At 42.5% G+C, this 18,873-nt stretch overlaps 1 protein-coding gene across 9 annotated transcripts in view; it reads left to right on the top strand.

Annotated features, from left to right (window-relative positions):
• Positions 1 to 18,873, top strand: part of RAP1GAP2 (RAP1 GTPase activating protein 2) — a 1,154,914-nt gene that overhangs the window by 954,543 nt on the left and 181,498 nt on the right. For all 9 annotated transcript variants that reach the window (XM_075335284.1, XM_075335285.1, XM_075335283.1 and 6 more), the window contains one exon: positions 5,310 to 5,345. In XM_075335284.1, the coding sequence (XP_075191399.1) occupies positions 5,310 to 5,345 (36 nt within the window). The remainder of the gene's footprint in view (positions 1 to 5,309; positions 5,346 to 18,873) is intronic.

The raw sequence follows: 18,873 nt of genomic DNA, 5'->3' as shown, positions 1-18,873 counted from the left end.
TCTTTTATCATATACTAATGAGCAAGGGAACTAGTCTAAAGGGCGTTGCTTCCCCTGCTAGTAGGCCCCATTAGCATGTTAGCACACCCCTGTGGGCCGCTGTGGGCGTGCTAACATGCTAATGAATGTGCAGCGTCAGAGGATGATCTCACTCACTTCTCTGTTGCCATCGCCACCTGACGCTGGATTTCGGCTCAGTGCGCATGATCCCGTAGTTTGAAGTCATGCAAAGTTTGAAGCCAGGACACGTACACCCGGCTTCATAGTGTGCATGACCCGAACTCTGGGGTCAAGCACACTGAGCCGAAATCCAGCGTTGGGCAGTATTGGTTGTTGAAAATACGGGGGGGATTTTTCCAGCTCACCTGTTCTCCAACTCCTAGTAATCCTCCAAAGTGCACGAGCCTGCCGGTCAGTCCTAGCCGGTATAACAGGCGAAAAAGTGATGAAAGAGTCAGCTCAGCACAAATCCAATAAAATATAAAAAAATGTCTTTATTGATATTTCCTTAAAATAATCATTCCTGGAAATACATCACAAAAAGGTATAATCTGCATACAGGTGAAACTTTACGCGTTTCGGACCTATATCATAAAAACAAAAGGGTCCTTAGTCATAAGTGACTTATGTCTAAGGACCCTTTTGTTTTTATGATATAGGTCCGAAACGCGTAAAGTTTCACCTGTATGCAGATTATACCTTTGTGTGATGTATTTCCAGGAATGATTATTTTAAGGAAATATCAATAAAGAAATTTTTTTATATTTTATTGGATTTGTGCTGAGCCGACTCTTTCATCACTTTTTCGCTTGTTGAAAATATGCCAGAGTTATGTTGGGTCTAAGTGATATTATTTGGATATGGCTAGGTTTATTTAGGCATTGTCTGACAGTACTATTTGGCACTTAATGCTAATCTTAATTGTATTGTATGGCAGATGAGATGAGTGAATCTCACCAAATTCATTTGGGCCAGATTTAGTTAGAATCAAAAGTGTTTTAAAAAAATATTATGCTCTGAGATCTCTCCAGATCTCAAAGCATAATAAAGGGAAGGCAGGAGAGGGGTTAAAATTCCTGCCTCTCATATGTTCTGCTGCCCATCTCCCAAATCAGCCCCCCTCTCACTTCAGGTCTTCTAGTGCTTACTGGATCTCGAGCGTTCCAGTGGAGCGCAGCGCACTGTGCCATGTGACTATTTGGGGCTTGACCAGTGCCAAAAGATCCAAGGTGACAGGGCAACAAATTGAATAATTCACTTATCAAAATTCACTCATCTCTATGTAATATATATATATATATATATATATATATATATACACACACTGTATATATAATATACTGTATATATATATATATATATATATATATATATATATATTAGATAAACTATGTAAAAATGGCAAATGAGGGGCCGTACAAGAGCCCCATTTTGTATAGAACCAGCTTTGATACCCATGGTGCCAGATCTAGCCCCAGTGACCAACAACTACACACATTTTGGCCAAATACAGACCCCGTCTGATTAATATATTTTGGGGGGTGTTTAATTTGAAATTAGAATATTTTCTGCTACAAATAAAATATTGCAGTTTTAAAGAATAAGTGTATGAATTGCTCATAAAATTATATTTTTCCCTAAAAGGTTAATGCCACATGTCGCTGTCTGTGACAGCTTATATCGTATCCAGCAGTCAGTACTGTGCAAATATTTATTTCCATACAGAAAGTTTGATTGTTTGAGCTGATCTTCCGGACTGTAGGAAACTCTCTAGAGCAAATCTGTAGCTAGAAAACAAGACTTATAGCTGCAAGTTTAGGAAAGAACAATATAATAAATATAATATAAAAAACATATTGCAGAAAGTCACCAACACTGCCTCATTCCATCAAACTTTTATTGTACAATAGGAGAAAAACAGCAATTTCACCATTCTTTTTATTCCAAGAGTTATAGTGTTTATTTGCATATTTATCATGCTAACAGCGGCACAATTCTAGTGTAAATTGTGCAAAGTATAAAGGGCCTGATACTTCAAAGCTTTTATTCCAGCATTCCGGCATAAAAAGCTTTGAAAAGTCACATAATTTTGAAGCAATTCGAGGTTGTCTACAATTATATGACTTATAGCTTTCTCACACCATTTTCACCAAGTGAGGAGGGACAGGGCGTGGCGGCGACTCTCGCTGTGCCACAAATCTTATTCCAGCCGGGTCTCGAGTAGGATTTGTGGTGAAACTCATACAGTGGTGCACACCACTCGTCCAATGCTCTTGACTGTGACATTAGGATGTTCACGCAAGACCGGCGTGAAAAATGCCTGTCTTGATGTATTGGACTCATAGTCTTTGATGGCTTGCACCATATTTATTATGAGTTTCAGACACTTTTCATGATTTGGCCAACTAGGGAACATGGCTTCACTGTAAAGTGGCATGGCTTATCATAAAAGGTGACTGGCATAATGTGCAAAACCATGTGAAAAAATTGTGGTGCACATTTCTGGTACAAAGTAATAGAAAGTATGTCAACTAGTGGTCTACACTTAGGGGTACTTTATACGCTGCGACATCGCTACCGATATATCATCGGGGTCACGTCGTTAGTGACATACATCCAGCGCTGGTAGCGACATCGCAGCGTGTAACACTAATGAGCGACGATCAACGATCGCAAAATTGTTCCAAAACGGTGATCATTGACATGTTGTTCATTTCTTTAATATCGCTGCTGCCACCGGTACGATGTTGTTCGTCGTTCCTGCGGCATCACACATCGCTATGTGTGACACCGCGGGAGCGACGAACATCTCCTTACCTGCGTCCACCGGCAATAAGGAAGGAAGGAGGTGGGCGGGATGTTAAGTCCCGCTCATCTCCGCCCCTCCGCTTCTATTGGGCGGCCGCTTAGTGACGCCGCAGTGACGTTGCTATGACGCCGAACGCACCTCCCCCTTGAGGGAGGGATTGTTCGGCGGTCACAGCGACGTCGCTGACCAGGCATGTGCGTGTGATGCTACCGTAACGATAATGTTCGCTACGGCAGCGAGCACCAAATGTCGCACGAGCAACGGGGCGGGAGCTATCACGCTCGACATTGCTAGCAGCGTGTAAAGTACCCCTTAGACTTGGCAGTCTCAATACTAGACAGATTAATCAAGCAGAATGAAATTTATTACATTGTAAGAATATCTAGCCTAAGTTTCCATTGTCTAAGTATTAGGCAGTAGTTTTGATATATATGTCCCAATGTAAGGTTTGATTCATACATTCATGTCTTGCAGTCCAAGGACTAAATGCGATGCACAGGCCAGCTGCAACTTTTCAAACTCAACTGGACAGTGTCCAAGGCATATGTGAGACATAGATGTGTGATCATAAGGTTGATAAACATGAGTGAATGGAGTGTGTTTGTGTTTGTAGATGTGTTTCTTGTTTGTCTTGTCCTCCATGCCTTTCTTTTATCCTGTATGTGTAGCCTCCATGTTAGAGAAGTCTGGGTTTTGATTGGATGATTTTTTTTCAGCTCGCCCCCAATGTCAGTAGACAGGGACCATAGGAAGTGCTGGTGAAGTTTGGACAGAAATTAAGCTCTGTGAAGAGAAAATAATATCTTGAATTGCTGTTTTTTTCTTGAAACAAAAACCCAACATTATGTGGCCCAATAAAAACTCCAAACTCCAACTCATCCCGCAAAAAACAAGCCCTCATGTAACTTCAAATTTAGTGATGCAAAACCCCTTTATTTTGTAAAACAGTATTTTGTAGTGTGATAGTACCAAACCTAAAAAACCCGATAGAAATGTGGCATAGATATAATCATACTGTCCTGAGGAATAAAGCCACCAAATCACTTACACCGCAATGTGAACGGTATAAAAATAAAGAAATCAAGCCAATTCTTCAACTGCTGTTGATTTGTTTAATTTGTCTCCCAAAGATCGCAGTAAGGCTCAGCTCACATTTATCCTGTGTCCTACACTAAGCGCTTCTATTGGCGTTTCCATGTAAATTTCTAAAAAAAAAAGTGATCCAAACAAAATTTCCAAAGAAAAATTCACTTTAAGGCCGGAGTTACACTTGTGAGTGACTCACCGAGTCTTACATCGCATCACCCCGCCACGGCCGCACACTCTCCTGACAGGAGCGGCTGCATGTATTTCTTTTATGCATTTGAGATGCTCCTGTCCAGAGAGCATCAGGCCGTGCCAGATGATGCAGTGCGAGACTTCAGTGTATTACACGTGAGTCACTTGCAATTGTGACTCCGGCCTTATTAGGCAGATGAAGTCACTCTCATCTGGCTGGTGGTCTGGGGATGTCCATCTTTTTAAACATGTTTTTAGGCAGCAGTTTTGTGCACTTTTGAAAAGAACACCGCTGAACACAGGTCAAACGGAGTCGGTAGTTACTCTGCTGCCTCATTAGTGAATGGATCCCTTGGGGGTTTTACCTGAATCACATATTTCATAGATGTAGATAGAAACCCTAATGTAAGTGCTCAGCACAGAGCACAGGAAAAATGTGAACTGATCAAAAATATTCTGTACCACAAGTTGCTACCAATAACATTCAAATTAACCCACAAAAAACACATCTCCCCACACAGGTTCATCATCTGTTAATGGAAATATAGGGGGCTTCCACATTACTTGTAGCACAAAGGCTCTGAAAAAGCACTATGGCTTCCCCAAAAAAGAAATCCAGCTAAATCTGTGGTCCCAAATTCAAATGCCCCCCAACCTTCAGAGCACTGTAATTTGCTTAAACCAAAGTTAAAGTCCACATGTTTGGCATTGTAGTGAGGAAAGCTCACTTAATTTACAGGGTGTGTCTCCAGCACAAGCTGGGCACAATATACAGACACTACAATGTACTGGGCACTTCACTGGATTATTTGCAATTTTTAATTCTGCAATGTTCACTTTGTTTGACTTCATGGGTGTTTTCCAGAGGGGCGTACTAACATGCTAATGGAGCCGACTAGCAAGGGGAACTAACACCTAGGGGACTAGTCACCTCACTCATTAGCATACGATATAAGATCTTTAGAAATACTTTAGAAATACTTTTGCTCATGGTTCTGGGTGCATATTGTACCTGTCAGGTTCCCATTAAAAACCTGACGTAAGACGAAACATGTCTTCTATGCATTTCTGTGCGCTAAGTTCATTTTTTTCTCCGCGGTTTTGCAGCGCTCCTTCAGGCGGATTCAAGGTAGCAACTTGTGTTGTCATTCATTCTGGATTTTAACAATGTCATGGTATTCTGTTACATTTCTCTAAGTGTGTTTGTTTTCATTTTTTTCAGTCAGCCGAGTTTTTCGAGATGCTGGAAAAAATGCAGGTGAGTAAGCTCACTTTTATGATAAAAATAAAAAAAGAGATAACGTTTTGTTGTACATGGTTATGTATGGTTTCTTAATTATTCAGGACCTTTGTAGGATTCACTAATGTTTTACACATAACATAAGTGAAGTCCATAACAGCCATGGACGACATGTGCCTTCATGCAGAATTGTGAATTCTATAGGCTATAATTTATTGGTTGTTAAAGGATACTTACTGTTTTGTTTTCTTTACCCTTTGCACAAAGGAAATAGTGATATGGATGTAACAATTTTCAAGCTTCTTTGCTCAAAGACTTAAATGTAAGACCACATTGGAGTTTATAAGTATGGAGGGGAGCTCTGGACTTGAGCCTGTCCCACATGCGGCAGATGCCGGCTGTGTTATACAGCTGTTTTCTGTCTCTTAAAACAGCAACCAGGAGCTTGCTGTAAATTAACCATTTAGATGTCGTTGTCAATCACTGATAGCGCCATTTAAAAGAGTGATTATCTGTGCCTAAGTGCATTGATTCCTATCAGCCCCCACAACGCAGTGGGTTAACGTAGCAGCAGATTGGTCTGCTGAAGTCCCAAATGGCTGACATTTGTGTACTCCTAAGAAGCCCAGACAAAGGCTGAGCTTCATAATAAAGCATTTTTTACCTTGTATGCAGCAATTATGTGGTATTGCAGTATATAAAACAAGCAATCAAAATATTGCAGGTTCCAGTTCCATGAAAAAAATAAAGTTAAAAAATCCTGAAAAATAAAAGTAAAAAAGTTATAATTTAAAAATAAATTTGAAAAATACAAACAAATAAATAGTTTGTATCAACTCCCTTTTTTCTAGTTTAAAAATAGAACAAATTAAAGAGATTGTCCCCTACTTTTATACTGATGGTCTATCCTTAGGATAGGTCATCAATGTCTGATTGGCCTAATGCGGGCTTTACACGAGATGACTGATCGTGCGATGCATCGTCGGGGTCACGGTTTTCGTGACACACATCCGGCATCGTACACGATGTCGTCTCGTGTGACACCTCCTAGCGACACAGTATTACTCACAAATCGTGAGTCGTGTACTCGTCTCTAGGTTTTATAAAATTGTTTAATTAAAATGGCGCCGGTTGTTCATCGTTTCCGTGGCATCACACGTTGCTCCGTGTGACACCACAGGAACGATGAACACAGCTTACCTGCGTCCCGCGGCACCCGCCGGCTATGTGGAAGGAAGGAGGTGGGCGGGATGTTTACATCCCGCTCATCTCCGCCCCTCCGCTTCTATTAGCCGGCTGCCATGTGACGTCGCTGTGATGTCGAACGTCCCTCCCACTTCAGGAATTGGACGTTCGTCACCCACATCAACGTCGTCCGGAAGGTAAGTGCATGTGTTGGGGGTTAAACGAGTTTGTGCGCCACGGGCAGCGATTTGCCCGTGACGCAAAAACGACGGGGGCGGGTACGATCGCTTGCGCTATCGCACGATAGATCGACTTGTGTAAAGCAGGCTTAAGTCCAACACCCTGCACCCCCACCAATCAGCTGTTTTTGGGTCCCGGCGGCAGCAACAGACAGCTAGAAATGCTAAGTTCCGAAGCTGCTCCATCTTCTCTTAGTGGCCACGGCCGGGTACTGCACATCCGCTTCCCATTCAGATCAATAGGAGGCTGATGTGCAGTACTCGGCCACAGCCGCTATCAAAACACTGAGCAGCTCCGGAACTGAGCATTTCTGGCTGCCTGCTGCTGGAACCGAGAACAGCTGATCGGGGGGGGGGGGTCGGACCCAGGCCAATCAGACATTAATGACCTATCCTAAGGTTAAGCCATCAATGTAAAAGTAGTGGACAGCCTCTTTAAGGCAATGAAAATAATATATATTTGGTATCACTATGCCTGTAAAAGTGTAATCTATCACATTTTACAAGTGACTATCCCAAGTTGTATTGCTTGGTATTTCCGTAATCATACTAACATGTGAAGAATCCAAGTCATTTTTACCACACAATAAACGCCACAAGAACAAAACCCAAAAAACAGTGAAGGGATTGCAGGTTTTAGCACCAGTTTATCCCATTTAGAATCTGTTTTTCCTAGATTTTTAGTAATTGGAATGATAAAATGAATGGTGTCATTCAAAACAAAAACTAGACCCGCAAAACAACCCCACCAGGATCTCATACAGCTCTGTTGCCAGAAAATTAAAAAGGTTATTATAGGTCTTAGAACAAGGGAAGGAAAAAGAATAAAAGCACAAAAATGAAAAATCGCCAGGTTGTTAAGCAGGCTGATGAAGAAATAGAAAGCACTTTCTTTATGATGGAGCACAGATCCTAAGAAAAAAAACATTACAGGAATTATTCACACCATGAGTAGACATGAGCAAACTCCAGGTTTGGTGTTCAGACCAAACACGGACTTTACAAAAAAACAGAGTTCGGGGTCGGAGATTGAATGAACACCACTTGTGCGAGCATCACTGTGCTCGGGTACGCTTGGTGCTCAGCCCAGTGTGAGCCGCTTGCAGTATTTGACGGGCTCTCACTGAGGGTAACAACAGCATGATTGGATGTAGTGTGCAACCAAACAAAAAAAATGGAAAAACACTGCCCACCTATCCCCAGCAGTGATCTGTTTATTGGTGGCTCTATGTGGGCGGAGACACAAACTACCCAATCAGTGACTTCCATTGGGGTTCAGATCAAGTCCAGAACCCAAACCAAACTTTATCTAAAGTCCGGCTGAACCCGCCGAACCAAATTTTAACAGGTCCGCTCATTAACCATAAGATCTTGCTCAGGCGACTCTGTAAATTGGACAAGTGTAATCCAATGAAAAAGGGAAATATGTCATTCAATGAGGCGGGGCAGATCTGCATTCATTTTCTCAGCTGTATTCGGCATGCAACGATTAATACAGTGCGAGAAAAAAATCGGATGTCGTATGGATCTTCAGTATGGAATCCCATTTTTATGAATATATTACAAAAGATGGTCCTGTAATTAATTAATAGCACACGGAGAAAAGTGAGAAAAAAAATCATCCCATTTGTTTGGTTGAGAATGGATCCGTTTTTTTATATACTCATGTTACCTCAGCCTAAGGCCAGAGTCATACTTGCGAGTGCCTCGCGTGTAACTCGCGCGAGTCTCTCATTGAATCACCCGGCATGGACTCGCACTCTCCTGACAGGAGCGGGTCGGTTGCATGAATGTCTATGCAGCTGAGTCGCTCCTGTCCGGAGAGTGTGAGTCCATGCTGGGTAATTCAATGAGAGACTCGCGCGAGTTACACGCGAAGCACTTGCAAGTGTGACTATGGCCTTAGTTATATAATCACTTCCTAATCATCAGGGATCCTTCAGCAATTATCAAAATGGAGCTGCTAGAGAGCAAATTATGCACTTAAACTCTTTTGCAGATTTTCCCTGTATATCACTGATCCCACCAAATGCGTCCGCCTGTAGGTCCCAGTTCAAAATACAGCGCTGCAACAGCAGTGTGGCCCATTCATTCTTCAGAGTGACATTCACAATTAGTTAGAATTATAAAGTGATGGCATATCCTAGTTATATATAATAACAATAATACCTTATTAAAAACAAAATGAATTATTGAGAAACACAAGTTCCCAACTTATTGCGGTCAGATGCAAATATGAAAGTTGGTGTAGCGATGCACCATCAAATTCATGGTTAAAGCTATATTTATCATATGGCCAAGTGGTATGGTGTGTGTCATGTTAACGGCCAGTAACTATATTTGAACCAAAGTGAAAAGTTCAGTAGGGTAATTACAGCAGTGTTGACACTAGCTAGTGTCACGATGTGGACTAGGTTAAAGTCTGGCGTGAGCCAAAACACACACCAGAGATTACGCAACGGAGGGCCCTAGGACTAGTGAGTGGGAAGATGGACACCTCCTCCCCTTACTATGCTGCTGTACCCTGCACTCCTATCCATTCCCTTTATAGGTTCCTCACCTGTCACTGAGCAGGAACTTGATGCCCTGAAAAGACCCTACAATAGTCCCTGGCTAGGGAGTGGGCAGATGAAGAACGCTAGCCCCACCGCTGTACTGAAACACCACACCAGGGAAGGAAGACAGACAAGGGAACACAACAACAGACTGCTGCAGTCAGTACCAATACTGCAGCCACCACCACAACTTCAAGAGAGGGGTTCAGCAGCTCCTTCCACCTCCAGTACAAGCATCCATGGCAAAGAGAATAACCGGCACCATCTGTTGTAGCAGAGAGTATATAAAGGGACTGGAAGGGATCTCAAACTTGACACACCTGAACTGGTAATTAGCCTGCTTGCTGGCAAGGAATACTGACATTAAGGCTGGAGTCAGATAAGCGTGCGAGCGTGAGCCGAGTGTCATGCAACTGTGATCCGATCTTGTAATTGGATCACAGCTACGGTGGAGAGGGAGTGAGTGATATATCCATCTCCTCCATTGTCAACCTGTGCATATATCGCACTGCTCTTGGATGACATCAGAGTGCAGTCCGATGTTTCACTCGCACCCATAGACAATGACAGCATACTGCGATTTTCTTCCTCAGTTCAATTAGGGCTGAGAAAAAACTTGTAGATGCGAGCTATAGCATTTTCTTAAATGGAGCGGATTGCAAGGCGAGATTTTCTCGCATTGCACTTGTGCGAGTCTTACGTCAGTGTGACTCTTGCCTAACCCTACAACTAACAAAGGAAAGGAAAACACATTTAATATTGAGAGTCAAGAATGGAAAATGACTCTCAAGTGCTGAATCTGTCACAAGTCCTATAATGTAGAGAGACAGCAGTGACAACTGGTGTACAAGATTTGGGAAGCCATGTGCACAACCATTGATAGGGGAGAAAACAAAGGCAATACGTCTCCGTGCTCCAAACTGCCTTCTAGTGATACCAACGGTGACCTAGCCTTTTTTTTTTAGAATAAATTATCTCTAAAATCTTTTATATTTTAACGAGTGGCAAAATGGGGTGTCAAGGGCCCACTAGTAACATTGACTCCGAGGCCCCACTAATCGGTTACATACAACTATTACAGTGCCGTCATTCACAAATTTACCAATGCTTCTATATAGTAATAATCCGAGTAATTTGGTAAATTAATGATGAGGTACTGTACATAGTGAACCAAGGGTATTGTACCAACTACTACCCAAATGGGGGGCTGAGGGGCCTTCCGGGAAATTCTCCTGCTCCCCTGTGGGCCAGTCTTAGACTGATTTCAATTATTTTCTTTACTAAAATTAAGTGAATTTTGTAAGACCAGCCATAGTTAGTAATATAGCCTTTTCTTTACTGTGAAGTCAAGAAAAGAATTAAGACTATAAAAAGGTTTAATGAGCTGTAATACTCGTGATGGATATTCCCATTAATATTCTCAGTTTTTGTCACTTATCAGTGTGATCTTTCATTTGTAATTGCAATCCATGGGTGTGTTACCAAAAATTGCCACAGGGTACAGCATTGTGTTTATTATGGTTCTTGCTGAGAAATTAGAGATCTTAATTAAATTTTGACATTTTGGTCCTGATTAAATAAAATGTAATTTATATTATGCCCGATATTCTAATATAACAGCGAGCATTGGCCAGACGAGATTTTATGGCTGCATGGCATTAAAGCCACCATTATTGTTTTCAACATTCAGATCTTTACCATATATCCAAGCTGATTTACTGCACACAATCTTATCTCTGTATGATAATATTGTTCCATTGGATTTCATGACCCATGATTTTTCATCTTTTTGCACTTTTGTTGTTTCCTCCCTTTCTTCATAGACCCCTAGCTTTTTCAATTTCCCTATTGACATGGAAACTTTTAGGCGAGTTGTAGTTGTGAATGACACTGTACGTTTTGCCATATAATGTACTGAGAAATGAAAAAGAAACCTAAACAATCCAACTGTGAGGAAACGGTGAACGCTTCCTCCATTGTTTCTTTGTATTGTGTGTTCAAAATGTTCATTTTGTGGCAAAAATGACCCAACAGTAGATTAATCAGATCATTAGGATTATGGGAAAATCAAACTCATATGTATTTTTAATATTTAAATGGTTAAAAGAAAATCAGAACTGTGTACAAAAAATTAATTCATTAATAAATCAAATAATCTGATCGGTATACGGCGTAGCTGCAAAAAAATTCCAAGCGCCAAAATTACGTCTTTTGGTCATCGCAAATTTTGTGCAAAATGCAATAACAGGTGATCAAAATGTAGCATCTGTGCAAAAATGGTACCGTTAAAAATGTCAGCTCAAGACGCAAAAAAAGCCATTACTGAGCTCCAGATCCCAAAAAATGAGAATGTTGCGTGTTGCGGAAAATGGTGCAAAAAGTGCGCCACTTTTTTGGACAAAATTTTGATTTTTTTTTTTTAACCCCATAGATAAAAGTAAACCTTTACATGTTTGGAGTATATGAACTCGCACCGACCTTAGGCATCACTTACAGCAAAGATGGGCTGCAGTGTGTACATCGCCCAGGTCAAAAACTAATACTCTAGCAGGATACAGCTAAACCCCCACTAAGTGGAGGCATCACAGGTGCAGGAGGAGCAAATCACACACACACTTCCAAAAAAATGGAGGGGGCGATTGCTGGATGATAGAACTGCACACTATTGGCTTGCATAGAGCGCTGTTCACAGATGCAGATGCACAGTCACAAACTCGCAGCCTATTAGGTGATGCCCATACTATTAGATCAGGCGGGCTGCCAAGCCGTTCTCCATCTGTGCACCATACAGGGACAGGAACTCTAATATGCAAGGCCTAACAGAAAGGGCAACGGTGAAAAAGAAAAAGTTGGACCCAGCACCGATTCCAAAAATATATTAAAAATAAGGTTTCTTTATTAATACATGATTAAAAGTTTATATGAAGACCATGGTGAAAAATATAGAACATAGAACTTAACGCGTTTCGGACTTCATAAATTTAAAAGCAAAAAAACCTAGTCCTTAATCATAATCTGAAAACCTTTTTCTCTTCCCAACAGAAAGGGGCCTGGCTACATCCTGTACAAAAAATATGAGGTTTTAGTTGGTATTATGGCCAGAAAACGGAAGCCTAAAACCCTCGTCACGGGAACCTCATGCTTGTAGGTCCCTACACTAAATATAAAAATAGCAACAAAAAGAGGAATAAATATCCTCCAAAAATTAAGCATTACTTACAGCAAAGAAGGTCTGCAGTTGTACATCACCCATGGCCAATAACTAGTACTCTAGCAGGATGCAGCTAAGCCCCCACTAAGTGGAGGCATCACAGGTGCAGGAGGAGCAAATCACACACAACCTTAGGCATCACACCGACACATCAGCTTTACCATATAGTGAACATGGTGAATAAAATACCACCAAAAACAATTGCGCAATTGCGCTTTTTTTGCAATTTTTCCGCACTTGGAATTTTTTTGCCGTTTTCCAGTACACTATATGGTAAAACTCATGGTTTCATTTAAAAGTACAACTAGTCCTGCAAAAAACAGGCCCTCATATGGCAAGATTGATGGAAAAATAAGTTATGGCTCTTGGAAGAAAGGGAGGTAAAACAAAAAAGAAAACCGGAAAATCGCCAGGGGTCAAGGGGTTAAAAATGTTTCTTTTTTATTGTCAAGTTGTGTCAGCACTCATTTTTTCAGTATGTTGTCATTTTTATTGATACCATTTGGGGGTTTATACAAAAATTGTTATCTCCTTTTATTGCCTTTTTTCTTTTTCTTAGCAGGAGTGCCGCAACTGAAAAATGGCTGTTTTATTTCTTTTCTATTTTTACTGTTATTTAATTTTGCTTGAGTGATGGATCAATACTTTATAGACATTGTCAGATGAAATATATTTATATTTCTAATATTTATTTTTAGGCTTTTTTAAAACATTTCTTTTAGGTTTTTTTGGGGAATTAATTGTGCTATAGTTTGATCACTTATTCTATAAATTTCAATACTGCAGCATAGCAGCGTATAGTGTGGATAGAATTCTGGTCGGCCTTTCTAAATAGCGGTCGTCTTATCAAAATTGGCCCTTGAGGTGGCAATTAAATGTCTGAAAGAGCTTTAGGTTTTGCTAGTAAAACTTGACATTTTATAATAAGTGGTCATACGCTATCTGGAATACTAAATAAAAATCTATAAGCATCTTTATGTCACTAGCAACGAAAATGTAGAAACTGGTTTGAACTGTTCCGTAGCCTGTAAATATTCATGTGTGGATTGCAGGGGTTTGTATAAGACGCAGGTCAGGAGGATATCAATGGTTTGTTGCTTTTTTATGTGCCACTATGCATCTTGGATTAGGAGCATATGCTTCTTAAGCATCCTTGAGGCACGTCTGCAGCATACTTTCAAGATGGTGATTTATATGGAAGCCTGTTCAAAGCTTCCTAAGTGTAAGTCTCCACATGCACCTAGTTCAAAAGCTTCAAAAGTGGATTTCTCTGCTTGTACCCAGTTCAAAAGTGGGGATTAATTACCATACTTACCTGACCTGAAGAGCATAGCCGGATGTGGAATACTGTTCATCATGGAATATTTTTCAGCATATGAGCTTTAACATTGGAGTCAATGTCTATTTTAGACAAATAATACACATTCATGGAAATTTGTATTGATGTACACTGTATGGGCAGAACTATTGAAACACCTACACATTACACCTACAGAAGCTTTTATTCTTAGGAAATAAAGGGAATCAATAAAAATGGTCAACTCTCCTAATCTATGTAGGAATGCAGGCCAAAGAAAGTTGAAAAATGATACCTTGGTATCTGCTATCCCATGACTTGTTCCCAAAATATCCACATTTTTCTTAATATGTAAATTAAATGTTTAGATTTAAAGGCCAGACACAGATCTCCCCAAAAATCCCACTTCAAATCTTATTTTAAATTAAAGGGGGTGTTGCCGGTTTGAAACATGTAATGACTGACAGTTATAAGCACACTCACCAGAACTGATCTTTGTCTTATTAAAAACACGTCTGTAGCATAACTTGTCTCAGAAACTCACCAGCAATTGTAATTAATCTCTCATCATACTATTTACTCTGCTGTACTGCCCCCAAACACACTGGCTGTGAGAGAGAAAAGCTAAAAAATTGTTGGTGTAGTCCGGCACAATCTGCAGCTGAGCTGACAGAAAAGGAAAAAGAGGAAAGGTACAGCTGCAAATGTGTTTGTAATGAGACAAAACTCAGCTCTGCTGTACTGTATTAGTTATAAGCACAAATAGCTCTACAATGAGATCAGGAGAGCAAATTGTTAGTCATTACATATCTCAAACTCATAATGCCCCCCCCCCCCTCAATTTACAATTAGCTCTTGCTGCAGATACTCGGGGAGATCTGTGCTTGGCCAATAGATCTTAATAGCCCACTTACATATTATGAAGAACTTGGATGTCTCTAGAATAAGATATTGCAGATATCAAGGCATCATTTTATTCAACCTTTTTTGACCTGCATGCCCATTTAATTGGCTTAAGAGGGTTAATCCCACTGGCAGATTCCCTCCCTTTAATATGAAGTGATCCTCCTTTGCCACTGTAATGGCTTCCACTCTTTTTCTACAAGAGTTTGCAGTGTATCAGTAGCAATTTTAGTCCATTCGTACTAACAATTGCTCATTTTGCCATTCTACCCAGTAAATTCTTCTCTTTTCTCTGCTGTATGTTGAAAAAGAATGTCTCTTGTCCCTGCATGAATCATTCCTCTCTTCAACTCCTAACCCAGCCGCTCCCTGCTCCCCTCTGCCAGAGATTTTTGCAGTGATGAGTCATGCAGGGAAAATAGACTTCCTGTTTCTACATAGAGCTTAGAAGGATTCAGCTAGTCTGTTTTTCATCACGTGATGTCATAGTCCTAATGGAAAACAGAAGCATCAACTGGGTATAAAGGCAAAATGAGCAATTTTAAGTTCATAGTGCTTTATAATATGATAATTGGAATATATTAAGAGGATACAAACTTTGATGATGCTACTGTGACGCCCTGGCCGGGCCAGGTAGTCACAGATAGGGCCCCGCATTACACCCTTCCCTCACAGGTAACACACAGCCAATGACAAAACCCTAGTCACCCCCCTCAGGCCTTGATAGACACACCAGGGGGTGGAACCAGACGCCCACCAAGGAGTCCTAGACAGCCAGGGGCAGGAAAGTTCAGAACAAGTCTAGAGTTCAAGTTGGAGAGAGGTGTGGGCTGGAGCTGTGTGCAGCTCCAGCAGAGGCGAGAACAAAAATTGAACAGGTGCCAGGGTAGGAGCCCTGGTACCTTTGGCTAGGAGGCAGACGGTGGTCTCCGTCTGCAGGAGATGGGAAGACAGCTCGGTGGAACCGAGGTGGACTGGGACAGGGTAATGGCCCGCCAGTACCGATCCTGGGAACCGACTCGGAAACCAGAGCACAAAGGGGGGTACTCAGACCCTGAAGCTAGGTCCAGAATCGACTGGGGGCTAGCTAATTAACTGATTGCGGCCAGGACTAGAGGTCCTTTCCCACCCAAAGTCTCGACTGAAGGCAACAGCCCACCAAGGGGGATAAAAGGCCACCGCCACGGCTCAGAGATCCCACGGGCCAGCGTCTACGGGCAAAGGGCTCCTTAGGCGACCACAAGCCAGGAGCGGACTCCTGAAGTTGCAAGCACAGGCAGTCCACCATCTTACACAGGTGCAGGAGAAAGACAGAGACCACCAGCCGGGTCAGGGAACCCGAACGTAGCCGGCTGCGGGCACCGACCACCATCACCTTGGTTTACCAGAGACTCATGTGTGTTTCAAATAGTGAGTACATCAGCACCCTGCGGTCGCCCATCTGCCTGCATCGCCAAACCCCCAGGGCCACCATCCCTGCCCACGGAGGGATTAACAACTTGCTGCACACGATCTCCCCCGGGTGCCCCGTAACTGCAGCAGTGGTGTCCAATATCACCACACACCATGGGTGGCGTCACGGACTCCGTACGGCTATGCCCGTACATATACGTCTTAAATCCACCATCCCATCACTACCCCCTTTGCATTTGAAGTGACCGTGAGGCCCCCAGGTCCGGAGACCCTCGAGCCACCCACAGAAGGGCCGGATCCGAGCAGCTCGGCTGCTGAGAGCGGAGCGGTACACTAATTTAAGGGGTATATTCAGGACTTTTTTATTAATGTGCCTAAGAACTAACAGGCAGGTAGTTACTACCTACCTGCCTGTTGTGCCCGGCGCCATACTCTACTGGCACAGAGTAGTCCTGACGGTGATTCAGCTGCTTTCACTGATGTCGCCTCAACAAAGCAGCAGCTTTACATTCATTCTGCTCTTTAGATGGGCGGGACAGCCAACGTCATGCTGATTGAAAGCCATATCTCCCAGATTGACAACCGGCTCCCCGCTGCCTATCAGAATGATTTCGGCTGTCCCGCTCTGTCTACAGAGCAGAGTGGAAAAGAGCGTCCGCTCTGTTGACAAAGACACTGTATCGCCAGCAAGAGTGGTCTATGACCACTTTGTTGTGTCTTTGGGATCATTGTTTTGTTTAAATGTAAACCCTCATTTCATCTTCATCAAAATGTTAGCAACAGATTTGTAACAAGATTGTCTCTGTACATTTGTCCATTCATCATTTTTTCAACCATATGAAGTTTGCCTTTACAGTATGCTGTAAAACAGCTCCACACCATGATCTTCCCACCTCAAAGTTCACTGTTAATATGGAGTTTTGGGGGTGATAAGCAGTGCCTTTTGGCTTCCAAAATATAAAAAAAGCCGATGGTAGCGATGCCGAGCGCGATAGTGCCCGCCCCCGTCGCAGCTGCGATATCTTGTGATAGCTGTCGTAGCAAAAATTATTGCTACGGCAGCTTCACAAGCACTTACCTGCCCTGTGACGTCACTCTGGCCGGCGAACCGCCTTCTTCCTAAGGGGGCGGGTCGTGCGGCGTCACAGCGAGGTCACACGGCAGGCGGCCAATAGAAGCAGGGGGGCGGAGATGAGCGGGATGTAAACGTAAACATCCCGCCCACCTCCTTCCTTCCTCATTGCAGCCGGGACGCAGGTAAGGCGATGTTCCTCGCTCCTGCGGCTTCACACACAGCGATGTGTGCTGCCGCAGGAACGAGGAACAACATCGTAACATCGGTCCTTCCGAAATTATGGAAATGACCGACGCTACACCGATCATACGATTTCGATGCTTTTGCGCTCGTTAATCGTAGTAAAAAGGATTCACATACTCCGATGTCGACAGCGACGCCGGATGTGCGTCACTTTTGATTTGACCCCACCGACATCGCACCTGCAATGTCGTAGTGTACAAAGTACCCCTTAGAGTTTTGCGACTTTTGCTATGACACACTCTGCAACATATAAAGGGGTGATGAAAGTTTCCCTCATTTGTTACTTTATTTATAACTTTTTTTATATATACATACATGCATATATATTGTTACTTGTTAGGAACAGAGCTTTGGAGCAGTAGCATGGAAGCTTGGGAAATTTGTATTTCAAACATCTTCCGTTTCATGTACATGGTAGTGGGGCAGTTAGAGCTGGGTGTCATTGAGCCCACTAGAGTGTACAAAGCATACCCTAGCCCCCCCCCTAAAAAAAAAAGCTATAGAAACAGGTCAATGTGGCTTTATTTGCAGTAATCCAATATGAAAACCTGATACTTTCAGCACATCTCAAACTTCAACAATTCTAGAACTCTTATGCAGCTATTTCTCACTTTTTTTTGTGCCCCTGGGGTCATACTACCAATGCGTACTCTGCCACATTCTGACATTGTAACTCTGTCACATTGTGGATCTCTGTGATGTCCATGCTTACACCTATTTTTCCTGAATCTCACATTCAACTCAGAAATAGTGATGGCCAGGCTCTCAGATACCCCGGATCGGCAAGTCTAACTGGGTTTAATAAAGAAACCGAGTTCCAGCCCAGAATTGATCCCGGATATCTGGCTAGATGCTGGTCCCCTTAAAAGTCAATGGGGACTAGAATCCGGTGCTTAAAAATGGTTGGTAAAAGGGACAGGGGGATTGGAACAGGCACGTTATACTTACCAAGTCTCCGGCGCGGCTGTAAATGCTTCCATATGCTTTATCTGTGCTGGGTATCATAATATGGGGGGACCCTACACCAACTTTTTATTTATTTATTTCTACACCACGATAAAGGCTTGCAGACCGGGTCTGTGATTGAAAGCAGCCAGACATGTTACCAAACGGGATAGGGGCGCGTCTGACTGCAACCAATCACAGATGCCACAATTGCCGGTGGGTGGGGTGAAGCAATGAATATGTATGAAGCTAATGAGTGGCCCCAGAAGTAGAGTAAGTGGCCTGGAAACAGTTACAGATGCGCCGGAAACTGGAAAGTAGATCACCCTTGCTTATGGGTATATTTCCTGCTTCTCAGTGTTGTACTACACCACAGGGATAATACTCCCTTTTAGCTCTGCTCACCGGATTTTGGTTACAACTAATCCAGATGGTATGTATACACCCACCTTGCCTGGCTCCTATGAAGCGATGAACTGT

The sequence above is a fragment of the Anomaloglossus baeobatrachus genome, chromosome 2 (genome assembly GCF_048569485.1).
Source record: "Anomaloglossus baeobatrachus isolate aAnoBae1 chromosome 2, aAnoBae1.hap1, whole genome shotgun sequence".
NCBI classification, from domain to species: Eukaryota; Metazoa; Chordata; class Amphibia; order Anura; family Aromobatidae; genus Anomaloglossus; species Anomaloglossus baeobatrachus.
The sequence above is the reverse complement of the archived record's forward strand: the minus strand, read 5'-3'. Positions and strand labels throughout refer to the sequence as shown.